The 20,335-nt window shown below is 43.1% G+C and overlaps 1 protein-coding gene across 1 annotated transcript; it reads right to left on the bottom strand.

Moving 5' to 3' along the window:
- Nucleotides 1-5,074: 5,074 nt before the first annotated feature.
- Nucleotides 5,075-8,688, bottom strand: LOC148018035 (uncharacterized). The gene is made up of 3 exons (XM_087662036.1): nt 7,864-8,688; nt 7,100-7,285; nt 5,075-6,033 (listed from the first exon to the last, which is right to left on the bottom strand). Exons 1-3 carry the CDS (start codon nt 8,452-8,454, stop codon nt 5,746-5,748), a joined length of 1,065 nt encoding a protein of 354 aa, XP_087518162.1. The 5' UTR covers nt 8,455-8,688; the 3' UTR covers nt 5,075-5,745.
- Nucleotides 8,689-20,335: the final 11,647 nt, after the last annotated feature.

Raw genomic sequence — 20,335 nt, 5'->3', positions numbered from 1 at the left:
TAAAATGCTATGTTGGCTTTCTTCACGACCAAAACAAGTTAAGGAGAAGCAAATGTTATAGATATTAAAAAATGTGTGAATGATGAGTAGTTCACATGTCTCATTGCTTTGAAGCACATGTTAGTATGATGGCTACATGAGAGATTCTCCTTCAACAAAGATACCCAGGCATGGCATGGTGCTACTATGAGCAATGTGCTTGCACTTAACATGCCTAATGAGAATGGTACATGGACAACTTTATAGCCAAAGACATTCTTGACTCACTATTTGTGACTATCATAGAGATTGCAAGAAAATCCCAATGCTTTTGAGTTATGTAAGCAAGCCTATAAGGTAGTGTTACTTGTGTTTAGCTCAAGTCATGTAATGTGCAATATTGTACCCATGAATGGCACATGGTTATACATAGAAATGGCCATATGGTGGCTAGACAACCAATAGGTTATGATGAACAAGGGATGCACATTTTGCATGCATATGTGAGGATATGGTCAACAAGGCAACTAGTGCATTACTATGGTCTATGTATGTACACTAGGATGAGAGACTCATGCCATACATGGGTTGGGTTTAGGTGAGACTTAGTGGAAAAACTGTACCACGGGGACAAATTAACCAACCACCTCCTAAATTAAGTGGGAACCAAGAAAAGCAAGCATGGATCTATACAAGACCATGGCTAGGTGGAGATAACATCCTATGCTTATGGATCCTTTTACCATGGGACATGTTTCTCAATTGCTTAATAACATTCCAAATAAAGTAAATGACATCAAATTTAGCTACAAAGGTTCTTTGGAAGTCATTTTCAAGAGAAAAATATGCCAATGAACTATTGAAAAGGAGTTTGTGGTTCAAACATGATCTAATTGCAACATTGGTGGGAGCATTGTGTTAGTCACCTTGAGAGACCTATGTGTACATGTTTCAAGGAATAAATCTATCCTTTTGCATTTATTTTTTGAGCTTACTTCCCATTTTCAAAAAAATTCTAAGCATGGAAGTGACTTTAGGATAGAGCTTGCATATTATTGGGACATTTCTCAAAAACATGTTTCTTTGTATGTGGTAAGTTTATTCACTTCTTAAAATTTTGGGTAGTTACAAAAGGAATTTCCGTGTCGTTCCTCAACCATACAGGAGTATTATTCATTCTTCTATCCTTCAATTGTTCCTTACTCAATGCCCACTTTTGTTGATGATGTAATGCATGCAAAGGAAACAACATAAAGCCAAAAAGATAAGAGAAATGTAACATCTATGCAATGCTTTCCCCAACGTTAAGGAAGGTGAACATGGACATCCTTCGAAATTGATAGGTATTCTAGGTAAATCGTAAAGATATCTTGGAACATTAGGGCTTGAATTTTTTGCGAAAAATTAGGATGCAAGCGACTAAGGATGAGAACAAAAAAACTCTACTAAAAATTGAACATAATGTACTACAAGAAAGTAAGATAGCAAGAAACAATCTAGATCAATGTGATTTGAAAACTTGTCAATGTTTCATAGGCAAAGAGTAAAAGATAAGGGGGCACAGTCATGTTGTTCAAACATTCTTTAAAGTATATCCTCATTTGCGATGATGACAATCGAAATAGTGTTTTTGTTGGATTATGATGAATGAGAAGGTAATTGGTTTGTATATTGTGTATTCTATTAATCTATCTAGTGAAATTATATGGTATATTTCCTAAACTATCTAGTGAAAAAAAAAATAGCATTAGTCATATGATTGATCCACCCTAGAATATATTTGAGCTTGGACTAGGAACTAAGGCCTTTAGCATTGATGGAACCTCAAGTTACTCTTATTTCACTTTATGTAATGATGATGAAGAGCCCAAACATCCTGCAAGCTAACCACAACCATTTGCCAACTTTTTAGAAGGCTAAGGTGGACTAGAACTTTATATTAGATAGTCATAAGCACCTGTTCAATAGTGGCTCTCAAGCAAATTATTGCATGGATGTACAAATCCTATTCCATGCAATTTGGCATAATTTTTGCTCTCTCTTGATTGTTGCATTTTGTTACAATGCAAGGGCATTTGAAGCTTTTGATATACTCTCTCCCCAACTTATTCTAAGGTTTGATTGTATGTGGCCATTGGTTGCGAAGAACTCTAGCTATTATCATTTGGATCATAGGTTCCATTGCCATTCACACCTTTCTCTTGCTTCTTTTTCATCTAACACAATCTATTCAAGGCATTTGCAATCAAAATAGCCAAAGTCTATGCATAAATAGCATGCATCTAACAAAGGTGAGAAATTCACTTAACGTGTCTATCTCTATTAGTTTGCATCAAAAGTTCAATCACATTAGGGGACTTTCCTACCCTAAAACAAATTATTTTAGCACAACACAATCCATCTAATACCAAAGCAATGTAAAGAATCCTTTCCAATACTTGTACCAAAGCATAAACTTATTGTAGCAACAATTAGTCAAGTGCAACAAATGATATCCAAGCATGGCATTCATATAGTACAATACTACCAAAAGTGAAAATTTTGAATATAAATCACATTCTGTTAAAAGGAAACAACACTACTAAGAATCCAATAAATCAAACAAAAAGCATTTGCTAACTAATGTGCTTCATTGAAGGAAGGCTTTTGACTACCAATTTTCACCAAAGGCTTTTGCCTAATCAATTGAGTCATACCAATTTTTAAATGGTCATTAAATAGAAGCCCCATGAAAACAACAAAGAGAGACACGTCACTTGTATTGCACCAAAGAAAACTTTGTGGTCCCTTGCAAACTTTTTTACCATCTTAAATTTACAAGTCTTTTCTTTTTCTTAAACTTGTATAGCTCTCCACCTTTTGCATATCAATTTGTTGACCATGACCATATTGAGGAACTCAACTTTCATACCCACAACAGCACACTTTGGAATCTTCATTGCAGCACGCATGTTAAGAAGCTTGAGACGTAGCAAAATGAAAACTATCTTGGAGAGATGAATAAGCTTGTTTTTGCTCTCAACCAATGATACATGTTTTAACCCTTTTGATGAAGGACCTCATTGCTAGGGTTTTCAATAATCATCTTTCAACCTTGAATTGAAAACCATCTTTCAACCTTGAGTCTAATCTCCCCCAACAATTTTCAATGGATGAATTAGAATATGTGATACATATAAGATAGATCTCCCAAGATGGATGGACTTCCAAAGTAAGTCTTTCAATGTCTTTGCCAAATTCTAAATTGAATTAAAATAGATGGAGAGGTGCTCACCAAGATCTTTGGGCATACCCAAACTTGGTATAAGAGTAGGGCAAGTAGAGCTAAGGCTATGAGTTTAATTTTGATGGAGCTTATGACAAACCAAACTTGTGCAAGGTTTGCCAATGCTTTTACAATGGTCCAAGTGAATGAGAATTTTTTTTATCAAGAGATCAATGAGACAAGGTTGCCCTATTGCCCTAAATCTCTCGCAACTTTTTTGGTGATACCAACATCAAAATTGTCCAAAATGAAAAGCAATCAATTTATGCTTTGCTATAGGTTTATATTAGTTTCTTTAAGCTCTCAAGCTCTATAATAAGTCACTGCAAAAATGAGCTGGTGTATTTAGGCTTTTAAGGTGAAAGTCCAATACCAAAAGTTGATATCCTTTTGAATTCCAATGCCCCACTCAATTTCAATGCTAATTACCACTAACATGAATATCATGACAAAAGCTAATTACCAATGACATGAATATCATGACAAAACCAAGGACCATTAGACACGTAAAGCTAGAATTCAATCTCAATAGCTTGTGTCCCTTTTTTCTCTAGTTGGTGCAATGCCCTAGTTTCTTGGTTATAATACATGTTCATGTTTTGCCTAGTCAATGACACCCAAATTCACATAATTTCTTGTCATTGCAATCCAAAATCAAACTACTCTTTCCTTTAGATGCAAGTAGATATGTGCCGCAAAGGAAGGAGAGCCCAAAGTTTGAACTCACACATCCACATTATTCAACCCACACTCAAAAACTAGGCTACAACCCTCTTCTCTTTTTTCTTTTTTTCTCCTCTTTAAATTTTTTTCTTTTCTTTTTCTTTTAAATTTCATCTTTCATCTCTCTATAATTCTCTATGTTCAAATTCTCTCTTCTTATTTTCTCTCATTTCCTTCTCTCTGTCTCTGTCCCCCCTCTCCTCTTTTTTCCTTTTTTCTTTTCCTCTTAAATTTTATATTCTCTCTATAATTCTCTCTCTATTCTCTCCCTCTCCTCTTCTTTCTTTTTTGTTCTTTGTATATTTCTCTTTCTCTCTCTTCCTCCTTATTTTAATTAAATAAAAAATTTACATTAAAAAGTTTAATCTGAGAGAGAGGGGTAGAGAGAGAGAGAAAGAGAGAGAAAACCTAAGCCTTGCACATGAGAGAGGGAGAGAGGGAAAGAAGAAAAATGTTTAATTAAAGAAATCTATTCTCTTTTCTCTTTCCTCCCCTTCTCTCCATCTTTTTATCCCTTTTCTTCTTTTTCTTCTCTTTTATTCTATCTTCTTCTCAAAGTGTGTAAAAAACTATGTTGAAAAATATTAAATTAAAAAACTTTTAAAATATTTAATTAAAAAATTTAATCTAACTATGAAAGAGAGAGAGAAACTTTTGATTTAATTAAAAGAGAGAGAAAGAGAGGAAACCTAAGCCCTACACATGAGAGAGAGAGAGGGGAGGGGGAAGGAATTTAATTAAAAAAAGAAAGGGTGTTTAATTTAAAAAAGAGAAATGACAAAAAGAAGCTTTAATGAAAAAAGGGAAGAGAAAGAGAAAATGAGATATTACACTTGAGAAAGAGAGGAGGGGAGCCCTCTTGGAAGTTCGAGGCTTTCCGAACCTATAGCTAAAATAATATAGTAATAAGAAATAAGATGTCCCCTCATCGAGCAAAGATCTTTTACATTTAAGATCCAATTAAATATTGATGTCCCCTCATCGAGTAAAGATGAAGGACCCCATGTCCTATCAATTTAAAGACTAACATAAAACTTGTAACATACAAAGCTGTGCAAATGGATGCAATACACCACACACCTTGCCTTAACATAAGATTTTCCCGACAACCAATCAACCTCGTTGGTACTTAAAATGTTTATTTGGAATTAGCATTATTCAAAAGATGAATTGAACAAAGCTAATTATACGATTTTCAATCGCATTGTCAAGAGGATTGCTTGGCTTACAAGAATCACCTTCTCGGAGACTCGGATTAGCAAAAAAATTAACAGTGTTCTGTACTTCTATCAGTGATTAATGTTGCAAAACTTTTATCTGATTGATACCGACCTGAAAATTTTTATCTGATTGCTTACAGAAAGCAGCTTCTCCAATCAAATCAAACTGACAGGTACTCTTACTTCCAATCACCCCGACATAATCATCATCTGACTGTTATCAGATTCCACCGACATATCTTTTAATAGCAGTCTTTTCATTCCTGACATGATCAGGATTGCTCATGGCACTGGGAGGGTCCAAATGAGCCGTGCTTGTTTCTTCGATGTACTGCTGAGAACACTCGATGAGTTCTCCAAAGAAACTATACAGAGCAACCATTGTGGGCGTTAGGTGAGAGTGGCATAGCACACACTCGCACGCCCTGAGCAGGCAAAGAATAATCAAAGGAATGGCATACTTTAAGAGGGAGTCGCGGGTGAGAAGGCAGGCCCTTGAAACAGTGTGTTGACAGGAAAGAAATTTTATATAGTGAGAGGGTACGGGGCCATGGATTCCTAATGATAATATGTGCACGCTGATCGGAGGGGTGTGAGGAGTGCCATAGTCTGGGAGTTGACGGCCAGATCGCATGCCACGTTGGTGCAGAACAATGACTTGATCATTTTGCCCACGACGTAATAATGGGAGCAGATGGAGGCGCTCATGGCCAGCTGGATGCTCTGCTTCTTCCCCCCAGACACCGTGCTCACATCCGTGTTGGCCCCATACAAGGGCACCCTCGTTGCCCCCATTAACACTGCTATCGTCTTTCTGCTGCTCTTCCCCTGAACATAGCCATTCATCTGCATTCCAAAACATCCCGTAAGTCCGTCCATCACACATTGCCAATCACTGACATAAAATTTGATACAACAATCGGTGCATTAGAACCCAAAACTTGATGCATATAATCAATCCATTAACCTACTGTAATCAAGCATCTCACGCATCATCCAACCTATTGCCACTCATTTGTCAGCTAATCAAAAAGCAGAGAATCCCTTCTATATAACAAATCAATCAATCAATTAATGGTAGAATCGGCTGATGGGAAGAAAGCAGAGTTCGCCCTTGTTTTACACCATATCATGCATCCCCCCAAATGAACCATGATATTTCCTAAGGTGAACATAAACACCTGCAGAGGTAGCAGCAACAATGTTCCTAGCCTATAATGGGCGGTGAGTTGAGGTAGAAACCCAATGGATCAGAGGAAGGACGTGTGGGTGCCTAGATGAAGCCCTGAGCAACCCTGCTCTGTTAATAATAGCAGAGATCCGACATGCCTGTGGGAGGTAATTAATTGTCTAAAGCGTTAACATGAAACCTGAACTTGAAGTCATTTGTTAACCAGACCCGAGGAAGTGTCTGTATTAAATGTAATCATGTATTCGATATCCATCGATACATCGGCCGGCCTTCGAATTGCGTAATTGTCTTTCAACACCGAAAACAATATCCTAGGAGCTCGGCATTTTATGGCCAGTCAAAATTATGCATCCAGATTGCCCCCTATCTGTGTAGCATCCATGACCCCATCATTCTCTCCTGGATCACTGTCATCTCTATATTACAGCGTTCATTAAGCCACATTGCAGCCGTCGCATCGATCACAGTGGACTGACACTCAACTAGAGAGGAAAGAGCATTCGTTTCACAAATGCTGTGGTATTATCATCGTCTCATTGGCATTGCATTCTGGCATTCCTGTTGATGTGCATTTTCAAGGAGATCCTGTCTTAAGGCCTCTTCAAGAAACTGGCTTGCGAAGGGGAACAGAAATTACAAATGGATTTGATGTAGCTGCACCAATGACGCAGAAAGCAAATGAGCCAAACGATCGTGACGCGAGAAACGAGAAGCACTGACCTCTTTGGTAGCAACGGGAAGTTGAGAGTAGGCGAACTCGACTGCCAGAGGATCCAGATGGGCGCCAAAGTATTTGGAAGGGTTATCGTAGTCGATAGAGACAGTAGAGTTCATGGAAAGCAAGATGGTGGGGACGCCGGAGGCGTCCGCTCCCTGGCCCATGTACAGGTTGTGGAAGATGACACTCTGCGGGGATGTGCGGGCACAAAGAGCAGTCGGTTAGAAGCGTTAACAATAAATAGACAAACTAGAGATGGAGATCTTCTACAGAAGAAGTTTAAGACATTCTACAGAAGGAAGTTTTAGACAAATTCCTACTATGATTCTCACATTGTGAATTTATGATAACATCATGAGCTTTTGATGTCGAAGTGACTCCATAACTAGCTAGGTGTGCTTGGGGGCAAGGGGCTCCCCCAATCCCTAATCGCACCTAGCTAGGTATGTGATGCCTACCAAACAGAAGCTCATGATGCTTGAACACTATGGCAAGGCTGGTAATCCCATTCCCCCAATGACATCTAGCTGCCTATGCAACGCCTCCCAAGCAGAAAGACACAATGTTGAAGACTACTGGCATAGAACAAGGAAATTCCTAAACTAGCCATAAACCGGTTTCGATCGTGATTCCTGCACATACGAACTTCTATTTTCTCCATCTTTCATGGTATCGAAAGCTTCACCATAGAAATTACCACATATAGAGAGAAAGAGAGAGAGCACGTGCACAGACACAGAGAGATAGTGGAAATGTGTCTCAATACCTTAATGGATACGGCGGGCTGGCTGGGCTTGCAGATAAGCCAGAAGAAGAGGATGAAGAGGGCGAGGAAGAGGGCGCAGGAGACGAGGACGAGGAGGAAGGAGTAGATCTGGGAGGCGGAGATGCCGGAGCTGGGCTTGGCGCCGTCGAGCTCGTCCTCTTCGAAGATGGTGAAGGGGCGCTTCTTGTGGGAGAAGTTGGAAGGGTGGTCGGGGGAGGAGTTGGCGGAGGAGGCGGATCCGGGGTGGGGGAGTACGCGGCGGGGGGGCGGGCGGGGGGCGGAGCGGCCGCGGGGGGGCTTGGAGGAGAGGGAGGCGCCGGAGTCGGAGGCGGAGGAGCGGCCGGCGTCAGAGGCGGGGCGGCCATGGGCGCCGGCGGGGTGGAGGGGCGAGCCCAGCGGGCTGAGCAGCGGCGTGGACTGGAAGGAGAGCTTGGAGTCGCCGTCGTGGGAGTCGCGCGACGGGCTCTGGACGTAGTACGCAGGGCGAGCCACGTGGGGGTGGTGGTGGGGGTGGGGGTGGTGACGGGGTGAGCGCGGCGGGGACGAGCCGGGCAGGCTGGTGACCTCCGAGTCCGACTTGGAGTGGTGCATGGCGTCTGCAAGAAACAATACGCACACAGTCTGTCTGTCTGTCTGTCTCTCTCTCTCTCTCTCTCTCTCTCTCTCTCTCAGCCTGCTTCACTCTCTCTCTCTCTCTCTCTCTCTCTCTCTCTCACCCCTCTACGTATCTTTGCTGTTGCTGCAGAACTCTCTCTCACTCTGCACACACCTCTCTCTCTCTCTCTCTCTCTCTCTCTCTGTGCCAACCTCTCCCTCTTTTGACCCTCCCGCCACCCCACCCCAGACTATCCTCCCCCCTCCCCCTTCGCTCCCCCTTCCGGTTTCGCCCCCGTCCCCGCTGTCTCCAGCTCCCCCCTCCCTCATACAATATACAAATCCACATAGCATAGACAAATCAACTGGCCCACGAATCTATTATTTCCACCAGCACAGCACCCTCCCCCCGCACGTGGCTTGCTTCCCCGTGATTCATTCTACCAGTATATCCAAAATATACAAATATATAATTCCTAGGACCTTTAGATTACATATAATAAATACCTAGGACCTACTATAGGTATTTTCCCAGCATCGTGCCACTTTCAAACGTCCCACAAACCCCCCCCCCACCCCACCGCCATCCTGGCAAAAAGCGCCAATCATGCATGTGCCGCATTTCCATGCACACATGAGTCCATGACCCCTCTTTTACTTGTTTTGTATCGCCCTCCAGCTGGCCGATTCCATTTACCTTGATTTGCATGACAAGGAATCGGTACCCCCCCCCCCCCCCTTCACCACTCTAGAGTCTAGAAGCTTTCTCTACCCCCTCCACTTGCGCTTCTTCGAACCTTTGTGAACGAGCCTTTCTCATCTCGAGGGCCTCTACATATCTAACCTTCTCGCCTATCTATTATCATATGGAGCTTATTCTCATCAACTCCACAAACCCCGCAACTAGTTCGTCTTCCTCTTTAGAGAAGGACCATAGTTTTCAAGCCCCTTGTCCAACGTTTGTGAACAACACTCTTTGCAAGGAGATTTGAAAATCCACATATCTCAAAATCGTGAACATGGCATTTCTAAATAGTTTCCAACTTTTTAATTTAGAAATATTTTAATAACTATTTTTCCTTCATCCTCTTGCCATTCGTTGCTCGTGAGAAAAAGTATCGCCACTGAGAGAGAGAGAGAGAGAGAGAGAGAGATGGGACAACATCATCAACAAATCCTTGTTTTGTTTATTCCGCACCTTCTACATCTCATTCATCATGATTCACCATTAATACACTCTATGACACCATCTAGAGGCTATCATCCAACTGTACATCGTTGCGTTTTGGCATTCAATCCTAAAGTTTGTTTTGCATTAGACATTCGATCTGGTGTCATGCTATCCTCAGTCTTCTACATTAGATTTATTGCATTGATTGATGTGTTTTATAGTCTCAAAGGCTGCCCAGTTGCTATCAACATTGTCTAGCTAGTTGTCTTGATCATGCAACTTGTGTTTTACATATTAAGTAAACTACCTAGCATTCATATATCTTATAGTTGTCTATATGGACTGTTGATGTCATCATCAACCCTCACTCAACTGCGTTTCACTGTTGCTCAGAGATTGACGTGGAGGTAGCAAGAGACAACACGAAACACAAGACACACACTCTCGAATCAGAACACACACTTTCAAATCAATGGTGAATGTGTGATTTGCTTGCACTAGTGAGAGAGAGATGCAATGTTGAATCAAGACAACTGATTAGCTTTAACTGCTGCTAAAGCTAGCTTAAGTTCAAAGTCTTCACGCTTTTTAATTTTTTTCCTATAGCACCTTGTTTTGTGTGTGTGTGAGAGAGAGAGAGAGAGAGAGATTGATAACTATCACTCAATGAGAGAGGGGGGACTTATGTTTTGTTTTATATACTCTAGTTTAGCAAGTGATATACGATCATGTGACTAAGGGTTCTATACATTTGAGAGAGGGGGGGGGGGGGGGGGGGGGGGGGCGGGGGCGGGGGCCAGGGTGTTGTATCACTCATTAGTTGTAGATCTATAATATGATTCTCCAATGTCTAAGAAGTCTTCAAGATTTTGAAATGGAGTTTTTCTCATTTGAAGTTGCTTCTAAAACTCTCTAATTAAGATGGTTTTTGAAAAAACTTCTTTAATGATGATTTTTTCAAGTCAAATATTCTATTTTCAGATGGAGATTCTTTGATTTTTGTGATATTTTCTTAAAATGATGATTCTGAAATGATGATTCATCAATTTCCTTTTTGAACATTCTCCACTTTGGAATGATTTGAAATGGAGATTCTCCAATTTGTGAACAAAAGTTGATTTGAAGTTGAAAATTCAAAGGATAGAATATTTATAAATTTCTTAAAACTTCGAAGAATATTTTGTGCATGCATTGTATTTGTTTCTTTTACAAAGATGCAATATGTGCATGCATACTAGTGCTAAATGGAATTATTTGTCTCGTTACTATAATGAATTTTATGATTTTGGAAATTGATTTTGAACGTGTGATTGGTTCCTTAAACTGGAAATACAATAAATCGACATTTTTAAAAGTGACTTCAATGGTCTAATACTAAGCTAGCATGTATGTGAGTCCTTCAATTGTAATACAAAGGAAAATGGCAAGTCAATAGTTCACTTTGCAAAATTGCATTCTCATCATCCTTGCCAACTTCTGTCATCATCTATGAGGAATACCAAATCCATTGGTATAATACCTTTTATCCCCTTATTTTTGACAATATTGATAGAGTAAACGATGCAAATATGTTTGTGTAGAATTCGTAGCATGTGTATGGGTGTACACATACTCTATATATAGTACGTTGTAGCACAAGATGTACAACTTTGTGAATGTAGAGCCATTTAGTCACGATGTATCAGAAATCAAGAACAAACCTATGAGTTATTTGGTATCATTAGATGTAATTCGATACAACTATAATACATAATCTACTTTGCAACGCACACTTCGAGTAGTATAATGTTGATTTGAAAGTCTAATATACAGTTTAAGGTTATTTGAGATTATGTACATCTATGTTTAGAAAGGTGGGACCATATTCATTATAACTTGTTTTGAGTGGTTTGCTGGTTTTCAAGTTTTGAAAACCAATCAATGAGTTGTAGCCTAGTTGGTTGAGGTGGGTGCATGAGTTCTTAACAATCGTCGGATCGATTCCTCTTTGTTTCACACAGCTCCACGATATTTGCCATCTTTTACGATGGTTCTTCTTCCGGAGATGTCCTAAATAAACAATCAATAGCTCTTTTTTCTTCTTTTAAAGTTTTGAAAAACAGTTTTCAATCATATAGCTCTAAAATGCACCAATCAAATTCAAATCAATTTTTGGGTTGCCATAGGGAAGGGATGAGAGTTGTTATATTGATATGTTGTGTACGTGACCAGAAAAGGCTTCATCATACCCATGGCAATCCAATGTGGCATGGAATGACTTGTTAACCCCAACACGAAGAAAGCAAAAGGAAATAAAAGAGACGCAGGGCGAAGGAGGAAAAAGGTAGCTCGACTGAAGAAAGGATAGGAGAAAAGGCCAAAAGCGCAAGGGCAACCTTAGAAGGCCAAGGCAAATACAAAAGGGGAAAGGTGCATTTTAAAATAAAAAGGCGCACCCTGAAATCTTGTAAAAGAGCGACGGGCTCTCACCCGTGCAATTTGTAAATGTAGATGGGCGGTGGAAAGGAAGCTAGGAAGACAGAAGGACAATGGGAAAAAGGGCCTAGGCTACGGCCGGCCATGTAAAAAGGGGAAAAGGGGATGACCGTCCAAAAGGGATTTAGGGTTTTGTATATAAAGTTGAAAAGTGAATGAGAAGCTCATTCTTGTGTGTGGCCAAAAGTAGCTTTCCTCTTCTTCTTCTTCTTCTTGTTCTTGCTTGCTTGAGCTTGTGCTTGAGAGAGGGAGTGTGAGAGTGTGAGGGAGTGAGTGTGTGAGGGTGAGGGTCCGAGGAGGAGAAGCTCTCCATCGTCTCCTCTCTTCTTCTCTTCTCTTCTCTTCTCTTGTCTTGCTCGCAGCAATGGAGCTTGGAGCGTGGAGCTTGAGGATGAAGCTTGCTTGAAGCTTGCACTTGGATCGTGGAGCTACCGGAGTGCGCGGGAGAGGAGGTAACTCGAGCGGCATCAAGGTAAGCTCACTACACCCGTAGATATGGATGGCGCATCGGCTATGTGAGAGGTAGCCATTAGTGCTCGGCTTGGAATGCTTGAAACAATAAGCGGTCCGAGGGTCTTGGCGGTTGAGTGAAAGCTTCCACATTTTGGTTCCGTTGCCGGGACCAACAGATTCAAGCCTTGAGCGCTTGCGCGCTTTGAATCGAGTATCAAAGTAAGGGTTTCCCTGAACTGGTGCTTGAGATAGGTAGGAAGCGAGGGGGTTGAAGATGGTATTCGATCTCCTTGGCAAGTAAGTGTTTTGCTTTTTTGAGATTTATGTTATGAGATGGAGTAATGTAGGTATTTACTTTGTGATTTGGATGCATTTAGGATAGGAAAAAACAAAGAAAAAGAAACAAACAGTAGGGTTCTCTGTTGCCGTATAACAGGCTAAAACAGGGAAATAGGGGCACAGATCCTTGGAGTGCCATTCGATTCGAGCACCACAGTGGTTCCAGGCATGTTTGGCATCCCCTTGTAGTGTCTTGCACCTATCTGGAAGGCGCTGGACGATTTGGTGTAGTAGACGTCAGTCTAGAGGCATCGCGTGCAACTCGCAGGCCGTCGGCCGCGTAGTCGGACCACGCCGTGCGAGTCCCAGAATCGCACAGTCCGATCGGACGTGCCACGTGGCACTCGGACCACCAAAATCAGACCAGATCTTAATCGGATCATCCTATCCGATCGGACCACTCGTACCAATCCGTCCGATTCGGACACTCAGACACTCGGACCACCCAGAATCGGATCAGCCAGAATCGGACCAGTCAAAATCGGACCAGTCAAAATCGGATTAGTCAAAATCGGACCAGTCCGGAATCGGACCACCCTGTCCGATCCAATTCCCAAAATCGGACCACTTTTTTAATCCGACTCCTGGAATCGGACGTGACCAAAATCAGACCACTAGGCCAATCGGACCAACCCAAAATCGGACGTCCGATTCTCATAATCGGACTCCTGAAAATCGGACGTCTGAGAATCGGACAGAAAACTGTCAAAATCGGATAGGTATCTAGAACACAGATTTTGATACATCTAAACCTCGAAATTGACCCTAAAGGCTACGTAGAGCCAAAGGCACATCAGAGGTCCATCACTGGGCTGAAACTTAGAGAACGTAGTTCAAAATTTGGCTATAAACGGTCCTCCAAATTACATATGGCGTTTACCGTAACGGCCCTGCAGGCCGGGGGACTGCCCCCCTCGGACCCCTGCAAAGGGGCTCTGCCCCCTCCGCACCTCCCCTGAGTAGGTTGGAGAGAAAACACGCGATGTGACAGGTCTTCCAAATTGGACCCTAGTGAAGCAATGGCTCTACACGAGCATGGATTCTCACTTGCAAAAGAGCAGCCGAAAGCCCATACCCGAACAGAGAGAAACAGAGACCCTAGAATATCAATGGGCCAATCTAGCCATCAAGGGCAAAAAGGCCACACCATGAGAACACAAAGACATTGTGTTCAAACCGTGTCTAGTCAGAGCAAAATGCAACTTCAACAAGCTACAAATGTGAAGATGACTAGACATGAGACTCTTGATGAGAGATGTACCTTGAATAGCATTGCACTGACGATTCAAGACAGCAGTGGAGAATCCACATCTGGTCGTGCAGTCGAGAACTCAAGGGCGTCTGTCAGAAGGCTTAAATTCACAAGCCAGGACCCGGAAGATGAAGACATAGTACCACCTGCTTATCTTAGGGTCAAACTCACCGCAGAAAGAGAGCATAGTGTTGATGCTCTCATTGATGAAGGAGCAGATTTCAATATCTTGACTTACGAAGCATGGACTCTACTAGGTCAACTAGAGCTCAAACCGACTGATGCAACTCTTAACCCTTATGGGGAACACCCACAAGCACTTCTAGGGAAGTGCAGAATCCTTGTAACTATTGAAACAGAAAGCTTGCCAGTCATGTTCTATGTTCCTCCAAATAGCGAGAATTGTGGAAAGGAAATCCTCCTAAGAAGGCCCTTCAAAAAGGCAACGAAGTGTGAAGCTGACTATATAGCACAGAGGATACACCTAACACTACTAGGTATGAGGATAATCACAACGTTTAGCAAGGGTGACCTCACCAAACCTCGAAGGAAGGAAAAGGAGCATTCTGACATACCAAGCAAGCATAGTAATGAGAGCAAGGAGTTGTTGAAAGAATTGATACAAGCACAGGTCGAACAACGAGGACCAGTGAGTGAGGCCATGCTTGAAACAAAAAGGTCAAGAGACAATGCCAAGGACGGGCTTTGGACTTACAAATATCGTAGAATACCCCAAAAGAAGCCCAAGCCTTATAGACGGAGGCGTCGATGGAGAGTTAGCACAACGCCACGATGGATATCCAAGGCGTTGCTTTGGGCTCAAGGATATTATGTAGGCAACCGATGGATTTGGGTGCCAAAACCCCTTGCCAAACCTCCCTAGACGACTAAAGGTCAGAATGCATCAAAAGCAACGAAGCACAGGAGGAAATCTAAGAGAAACTCTAGGTCTCGAGGTAAGAAGCCGGACATGAGTGTTCGAAAGAAAGAGCCTCAACCTAGCATGCTTGATAAGCAGATGTCATATGTAACCATTGAGCGTGCACAAAAGCCATTAGTGCCCAATGAGCCTTTGATTTCCCAAGGGGAGAACAAACATCATAGGCACAACATTGCTCATGGCAAGGCTACTCACTCAACAAAGCAAATGGCACAATCATCTAATAGCCTTGAGAAAATCATTCAGCTAGTGCCACGTCCACCTAGGAGTCCTAGATCTCCTACCCCCTCTTCTTCCAAACAGACACAGGAAGCACCACAGTAGTTGTCAAGGGCGACTGCTCAATTCCAATCTCTATCTCCATCTAAGCCTCCAATCGTCAAAGAAGTGGGACATGATGCCATCTGTAGCTCTCAACCCAAGGATATGCATGAGCCACCTAAAGCGACTAGATCAGCTCACGTTCGATCTACACAAATGAGTGCTCAAAGGCCAACGAAAGACGCAACCACTTCTGATCGCCCTAGGGACTTGACACCACAATCCACCAAGGGTAGCCAGCCCATTGAACTAGTCGCTACTACTTCCAATCCGGGATCACAGCAGTCACAGCCCTTGGCCATGACAATGCCCCTTGTGGAACGTGTCCTTAGTAGTTTACCTGTGGAGGAGGTCTTGCAACCAAATCCCTCAACAACTCCAGCACTTTCAAAGTGCCTAAAGCCTAGGACGGGGGAGTTAAACGTAGGGGAGTTGGTTGAAAAGCTAGACTCTCCGAAAAGAGCGGCAGTTGTGCCCTCACAATCGGGCAAGGCTATTCAGCAACCCACGGCTATGTCCCATAAGGACACACTAGAGAAGGGAAATGCTGAGGCTCGACCAAGCACATCAACGGTCGATATAGCCCAGGGTCTTGAGTCGCTGAGAGAGGCACCTTCATTGACCAAGAAAAAGAAGAGAAAGCAGAGAAAACAACAATAGATGCAGGTGGTTGTGGACCCCAAGAACATTGAGATGAAGGGCGCTGGAGAGCTGATGAATAAAGCATCGAGTCCATCCACCAATGAACCCACTGATGCCTCTCCTAATAGTGGTGAAACCTTAGACACATCTGTGTGCTCTGACAAACCAAAGCAACAGTTGCTATCAACAGTTGCTTGCAACACTCTATCCATTGACAATAGAACTCACATTGATCAATCAAGAGTGGATACAATGCTGTCACAACAGGGTGACAAATCTGTACCAGTCACATCCGAGGAGAACCATGACAAAATAGCAGCGAAATCTCAGGAGAACCGTGAGAACCCCAAGAGCATAAAAAATCCTAGCGTTGACCAATCTTGCTCATCTAGACCTGAGCCTCCAGCCATGCTAAAGCCTAAGGAGACTCTTAGGACTTTGCATGAGATAGCAACCGAGCAAGCCCTCGTTGAACATAAAAGCGTCGTAGAATGCTTAACTGAGTTGGAGGCTAAGCTCAAAGTGGTCGCGCGTGTCTACGTCCTTGCGGACATGGGCACGATCCCTAAGGAGCGGCTTGGAGATTACTTGGCCTTTCCTCTATCATGGGAAGAACAAGAACATCTTAACGGGCACTACGACAGGCTCCTGCATGAACATATGCGACTCATCCCTGACGAGGAGGCTGACGAACTGCACTTAACCGTCATGTTCAATGAAGTGCTCTGCCGACCGAATCTTGTAGACATAGAGCTACTAAAGCGACTGTCAGCAGGCCAGAGTCAATTTGAGTAGCGTTGGTGCGAAAGCCGCGTCGTAATGGCCGAACTAGGGGCTCAGATCATGACGGTCTCAGAAGAGCGATTGGCCAAATGGCGGTCTCAAAGAGACCCAACCTACGTGGCACCAACTTCCCTTCGAGTGCTCACTGACATTCGGGGTGTGGACTTGGCTGGGACTAGGCTTCAGGGCCCTTTGATTGATAAGGTTCTCACTGAGGAGGAGTTACATATTGCCAGTAGACTCGGTCAAGGTTCCATGCTACTCGACGTGGCAAAATATCTATCAGTATTAAGTCAGCTGCCACGAATACTAGATGCGTGTGCCACGCTCCGGTACAACCCCGAGTTCTACACTTGGTTCTTATCCTCGTAATGTGACATGGATTCATATATATGTATATAAATAAACACTGATTTGTGTGTCACCATGTGTAAACAATATCAACACACACAAGCAATGATAGTCAAGCGCAGGGAGAAGAGTCGGGTTTGACAGGCTAAGCTGCTCAGGTCCTCCTCACATCACACTTTTAAAAGTCGGGTGACCAGCCCCACCTCCAAGTGAAGGGCATGAAACCCATATTCCCGCCATAGGAGGCCTTGACCAACAACTCTGATGGTGTAGACAGGGTGTAGTCCCTTCCTATACACCTTCTTCCCTTTCGGTCTATCCTTCCGAGGATGTGCCCTATCCCACTCCATGACAACTAGTCCACACAACTTAGCATAAGCCAATATTGGCTAATGGCTAGAGGCAAAACGAACATCATCATGGGGGCCATCCCGTTACGACAAAACACTGCATGCCTCACCCCTCCCCTTCTTGTCACATGCGCTTGATAAACCACACTAAAATCCCTTCCATGCAAACAGTTGTATCCTATATCCAGGTCTGACCCTTGGATTGCATCTTGCAAGCTTCCCTTTGTGGCGGAATGCATGGAGAATCATGGAGAGCTAGCATGCAAAGACGCTCTTCGCAAAAGATGGGAGCATGTGGCACGTGCCCCTCCACCGGAGCGCTATGTGCCCACCATCAAGAGGTATGCCAAGAAGCGAGGCCCTAAGCGACATTGCCCAGGGCGAAGGCCAAAGAATCCTCGAGTCAAGAAAGTCGAGACTCGAAATGCGCAACATGTGGCAGCACTAGTGGCACGAACCCCCAGCTCATGCCCGGGCCCCAGATGCTCAAGGGCAGAAAGGGCAGATCGGGAAAGGGAAGAATTCAATAAATTGTTTAAAGACATTCTGGAAATGATAGCGGCCCGGGACTACACCATTCATGTCCCGGCCGACATGTTCCCTATCCAACCCCACAAGAGCCCCACGCCAGCAGAGCACCAATCAACTGGCCACCCAGACTCACCCCACTTCGTACAAATAGAGTAGCCCCATGTCGTATAAAGGGCTCATCAAATGCTACCTGGCCATGACTTTTTGTCTTTAAATGATTAAGTGTTGACATGTTCCCGAAGTGTATGAACTTTTCATATCTGCGTTTAATATATTTCACGTCTTTAGCAAAAGAAAAAGCTAATCAAGTGCAGGTGATAAATATCTAAGTCAACACCATAAAATTCAGATAAGTGATGTCTCCTTGCATTGCACTGGTTTATTATAGTTGCGGCCTATACCATGCATGTACTCTCATGAAGCGGCAAGTTGATGCAGAATGACACAGGTCAATGTCTAGAAGCGTTTCACATCCAAGTCACCACAAGACCACCAACCCCACAAACAACCATTATGGAGGAGGTGACAGGAATACCAAGAAACAAAATCCATGATGGAAACGCCACTAGAAGAGAACCCAAAGACACCTCTACAGAAAAGCACATATTGCAACTGAACATGACCAAGCATAATCATCGATTACCTCCTCCTTCTTGGCGAAACTCTATGTTCGAGCAGGAGCCACGCTCTCAACAAGGGCGAACGTCTCTTCATCATCTAAGATTCAATTCGCAAGATGCTCTGCCCTTGTCCATACACATCTCACTCTAAGTGCTACCTCAATTGTTCGATGTCTCACATATTACAAAGAGGTTTGCAAAATCTCAAGTGTATCTCTTCATCTCAACAACCGTTCCTCTAGCATCAAGGCTGGTAACACAATCATCTCTGTAATATCAATTCTTCATAGCCTTTGAAACCCAACATTTCTCAATCCAAATGAAAGGCTAACAGTCGTCAATGTATGGCATTGATTGTATTCACTTTTTCCACAATAAAAAATGAGAAAAAAAGAAAGAAAAAGAAAAAGAAAAAGAAAAAAGAAAAAAGAAAAAAAGCACACACGATCATAGCACCGCACCTAGGGGTCCTCAAATTAGGTACGTCCAGTGACCTTGGTCGGCTGGCTCCGTCCGTAATCCCGTAGCCCTTTGTATGTCCCCCACAATGGTTCAGGGCACATTAAGGGCAGGACATACCTAGGGAGCTCGCCTCGCCTATGGTTAAACCTGTCACCCTGAACCACTTGCACAATTCTTTTACACTCCATATCAATGCCATTACAATCAAAAGTGGTAAGCAAGGCTTGAAAGACAATGGAAAAGTACACCATACGTTCCAAGCACTACAAGTAGCCACTAGCTACCAACAACTAAGACATCAAGAAGCTTAATTATGCTACATTGCCTTGACAAGACCATAATGATGTCTCAAGCAATCTTCAAGTGTACTCCCCCCGTCTTCATTAACAAAATTTTCCATCAACTTAGCCCCTTGCTTCACCGACCCATTGCTATACAAGGAACCAGGCCGACAGTCTTCTAACTAAGTAATATCTAAGTATACACAAGCACTCACATAATTCCTACACTGAAGTATATACACAGTTTGGGTCCTCAAGTCCAGGACAATACTCTCAGCTTGCTTAGAGTTCGACCTGTCTCCCAAACTAATCAAATATATCTTGTGCACAATAGAGAAGACTAGCACTACCCTTAGGGAGAGACCACCTGAGAGGTTTTCAATTGCAGGTGTTGAAGACTCCAACCGAAATGTCATTCGTTCTTCATCAACACCCAACTCTGAATGCTTATCCCTCACCATTCGACAAGCCTGCAAAGAATAGTCCTGTGCAGAATCCCCAACAAACCAACACGTGTGCCGACCATCAATGCAATCCCCAACACCAAATAGCCCTACCGCCAACTCCAACAACCTTCCACCAGCCACCTTGGCCACCAACAGGTCCCCCAGAACCTTCTGCCACACTACCACCAACACTCCTCCATGGAAACCACATGCGTCCTTGTCATCCACGTCTTCGGTGCATGCTAAACGCTTGCTACCTACGACGGTGAGTGCCATGGGACTGGCACTCGTCTAGGAGGGGGGTAATGTTAACCCCAACATGAAGAAAGCAAAAGGAAATAAAAGAGACGCAGGGCGAAGGAGGAAAAAGGTAGCTCGACTGAAGAAAGGATAGGAGAAAAGGCCAAAAGCGCAAGGGCAACCTTAGAAGGCCAATGCAAATACAAAAGGGGAAAGATGCA

The sequence above is a fragment of the Lygodium microphyllum genome, chromosome 21 (assembly GCF_053477565.2).
Source record: "Lygodium microphyllum isolate KBCC chromosome 21, Lygodium_microphyllum_v1.1.10, whole genome shotgun sequence".
Taxonomy (NCBI): domain Eukaryota; kingdom Viridiplantae; phylum Streptophyta; class Polypodiopsida; order Schizaeales; family Lygodiaceae; genus Lygodium; species Lygodium microphyllum.
The sequence above is the reverse complement of the archived record's forward strand: the minus strand, read 5'-3'. Positions and strand labels throughout refer to the sequence as shown.

Coding starts and splice junctions, on each gene's coding strand:
- LOC148018035 (XM_087662036.1), bottom strand. CDS start 8,454: ATGCACCACTCCAAGTCGGACTCGGAGGTCACCAGCCTGCCCGGCTCG. Junction 7,286..7,863: donor AGCCCGCCGTATCCATTAAG/GTATTGAGACAC, acceptor ACATCCCCGCAG/AGTGTCATCTTCCACAACCT. Junction 6,034..7,099: donor TTCCCGTTGCTACCAAAGAG/GTCAGTGCTTCT, acceptor TTTGGAATGCAG/ATGAATGGCTATGTTCAGGG.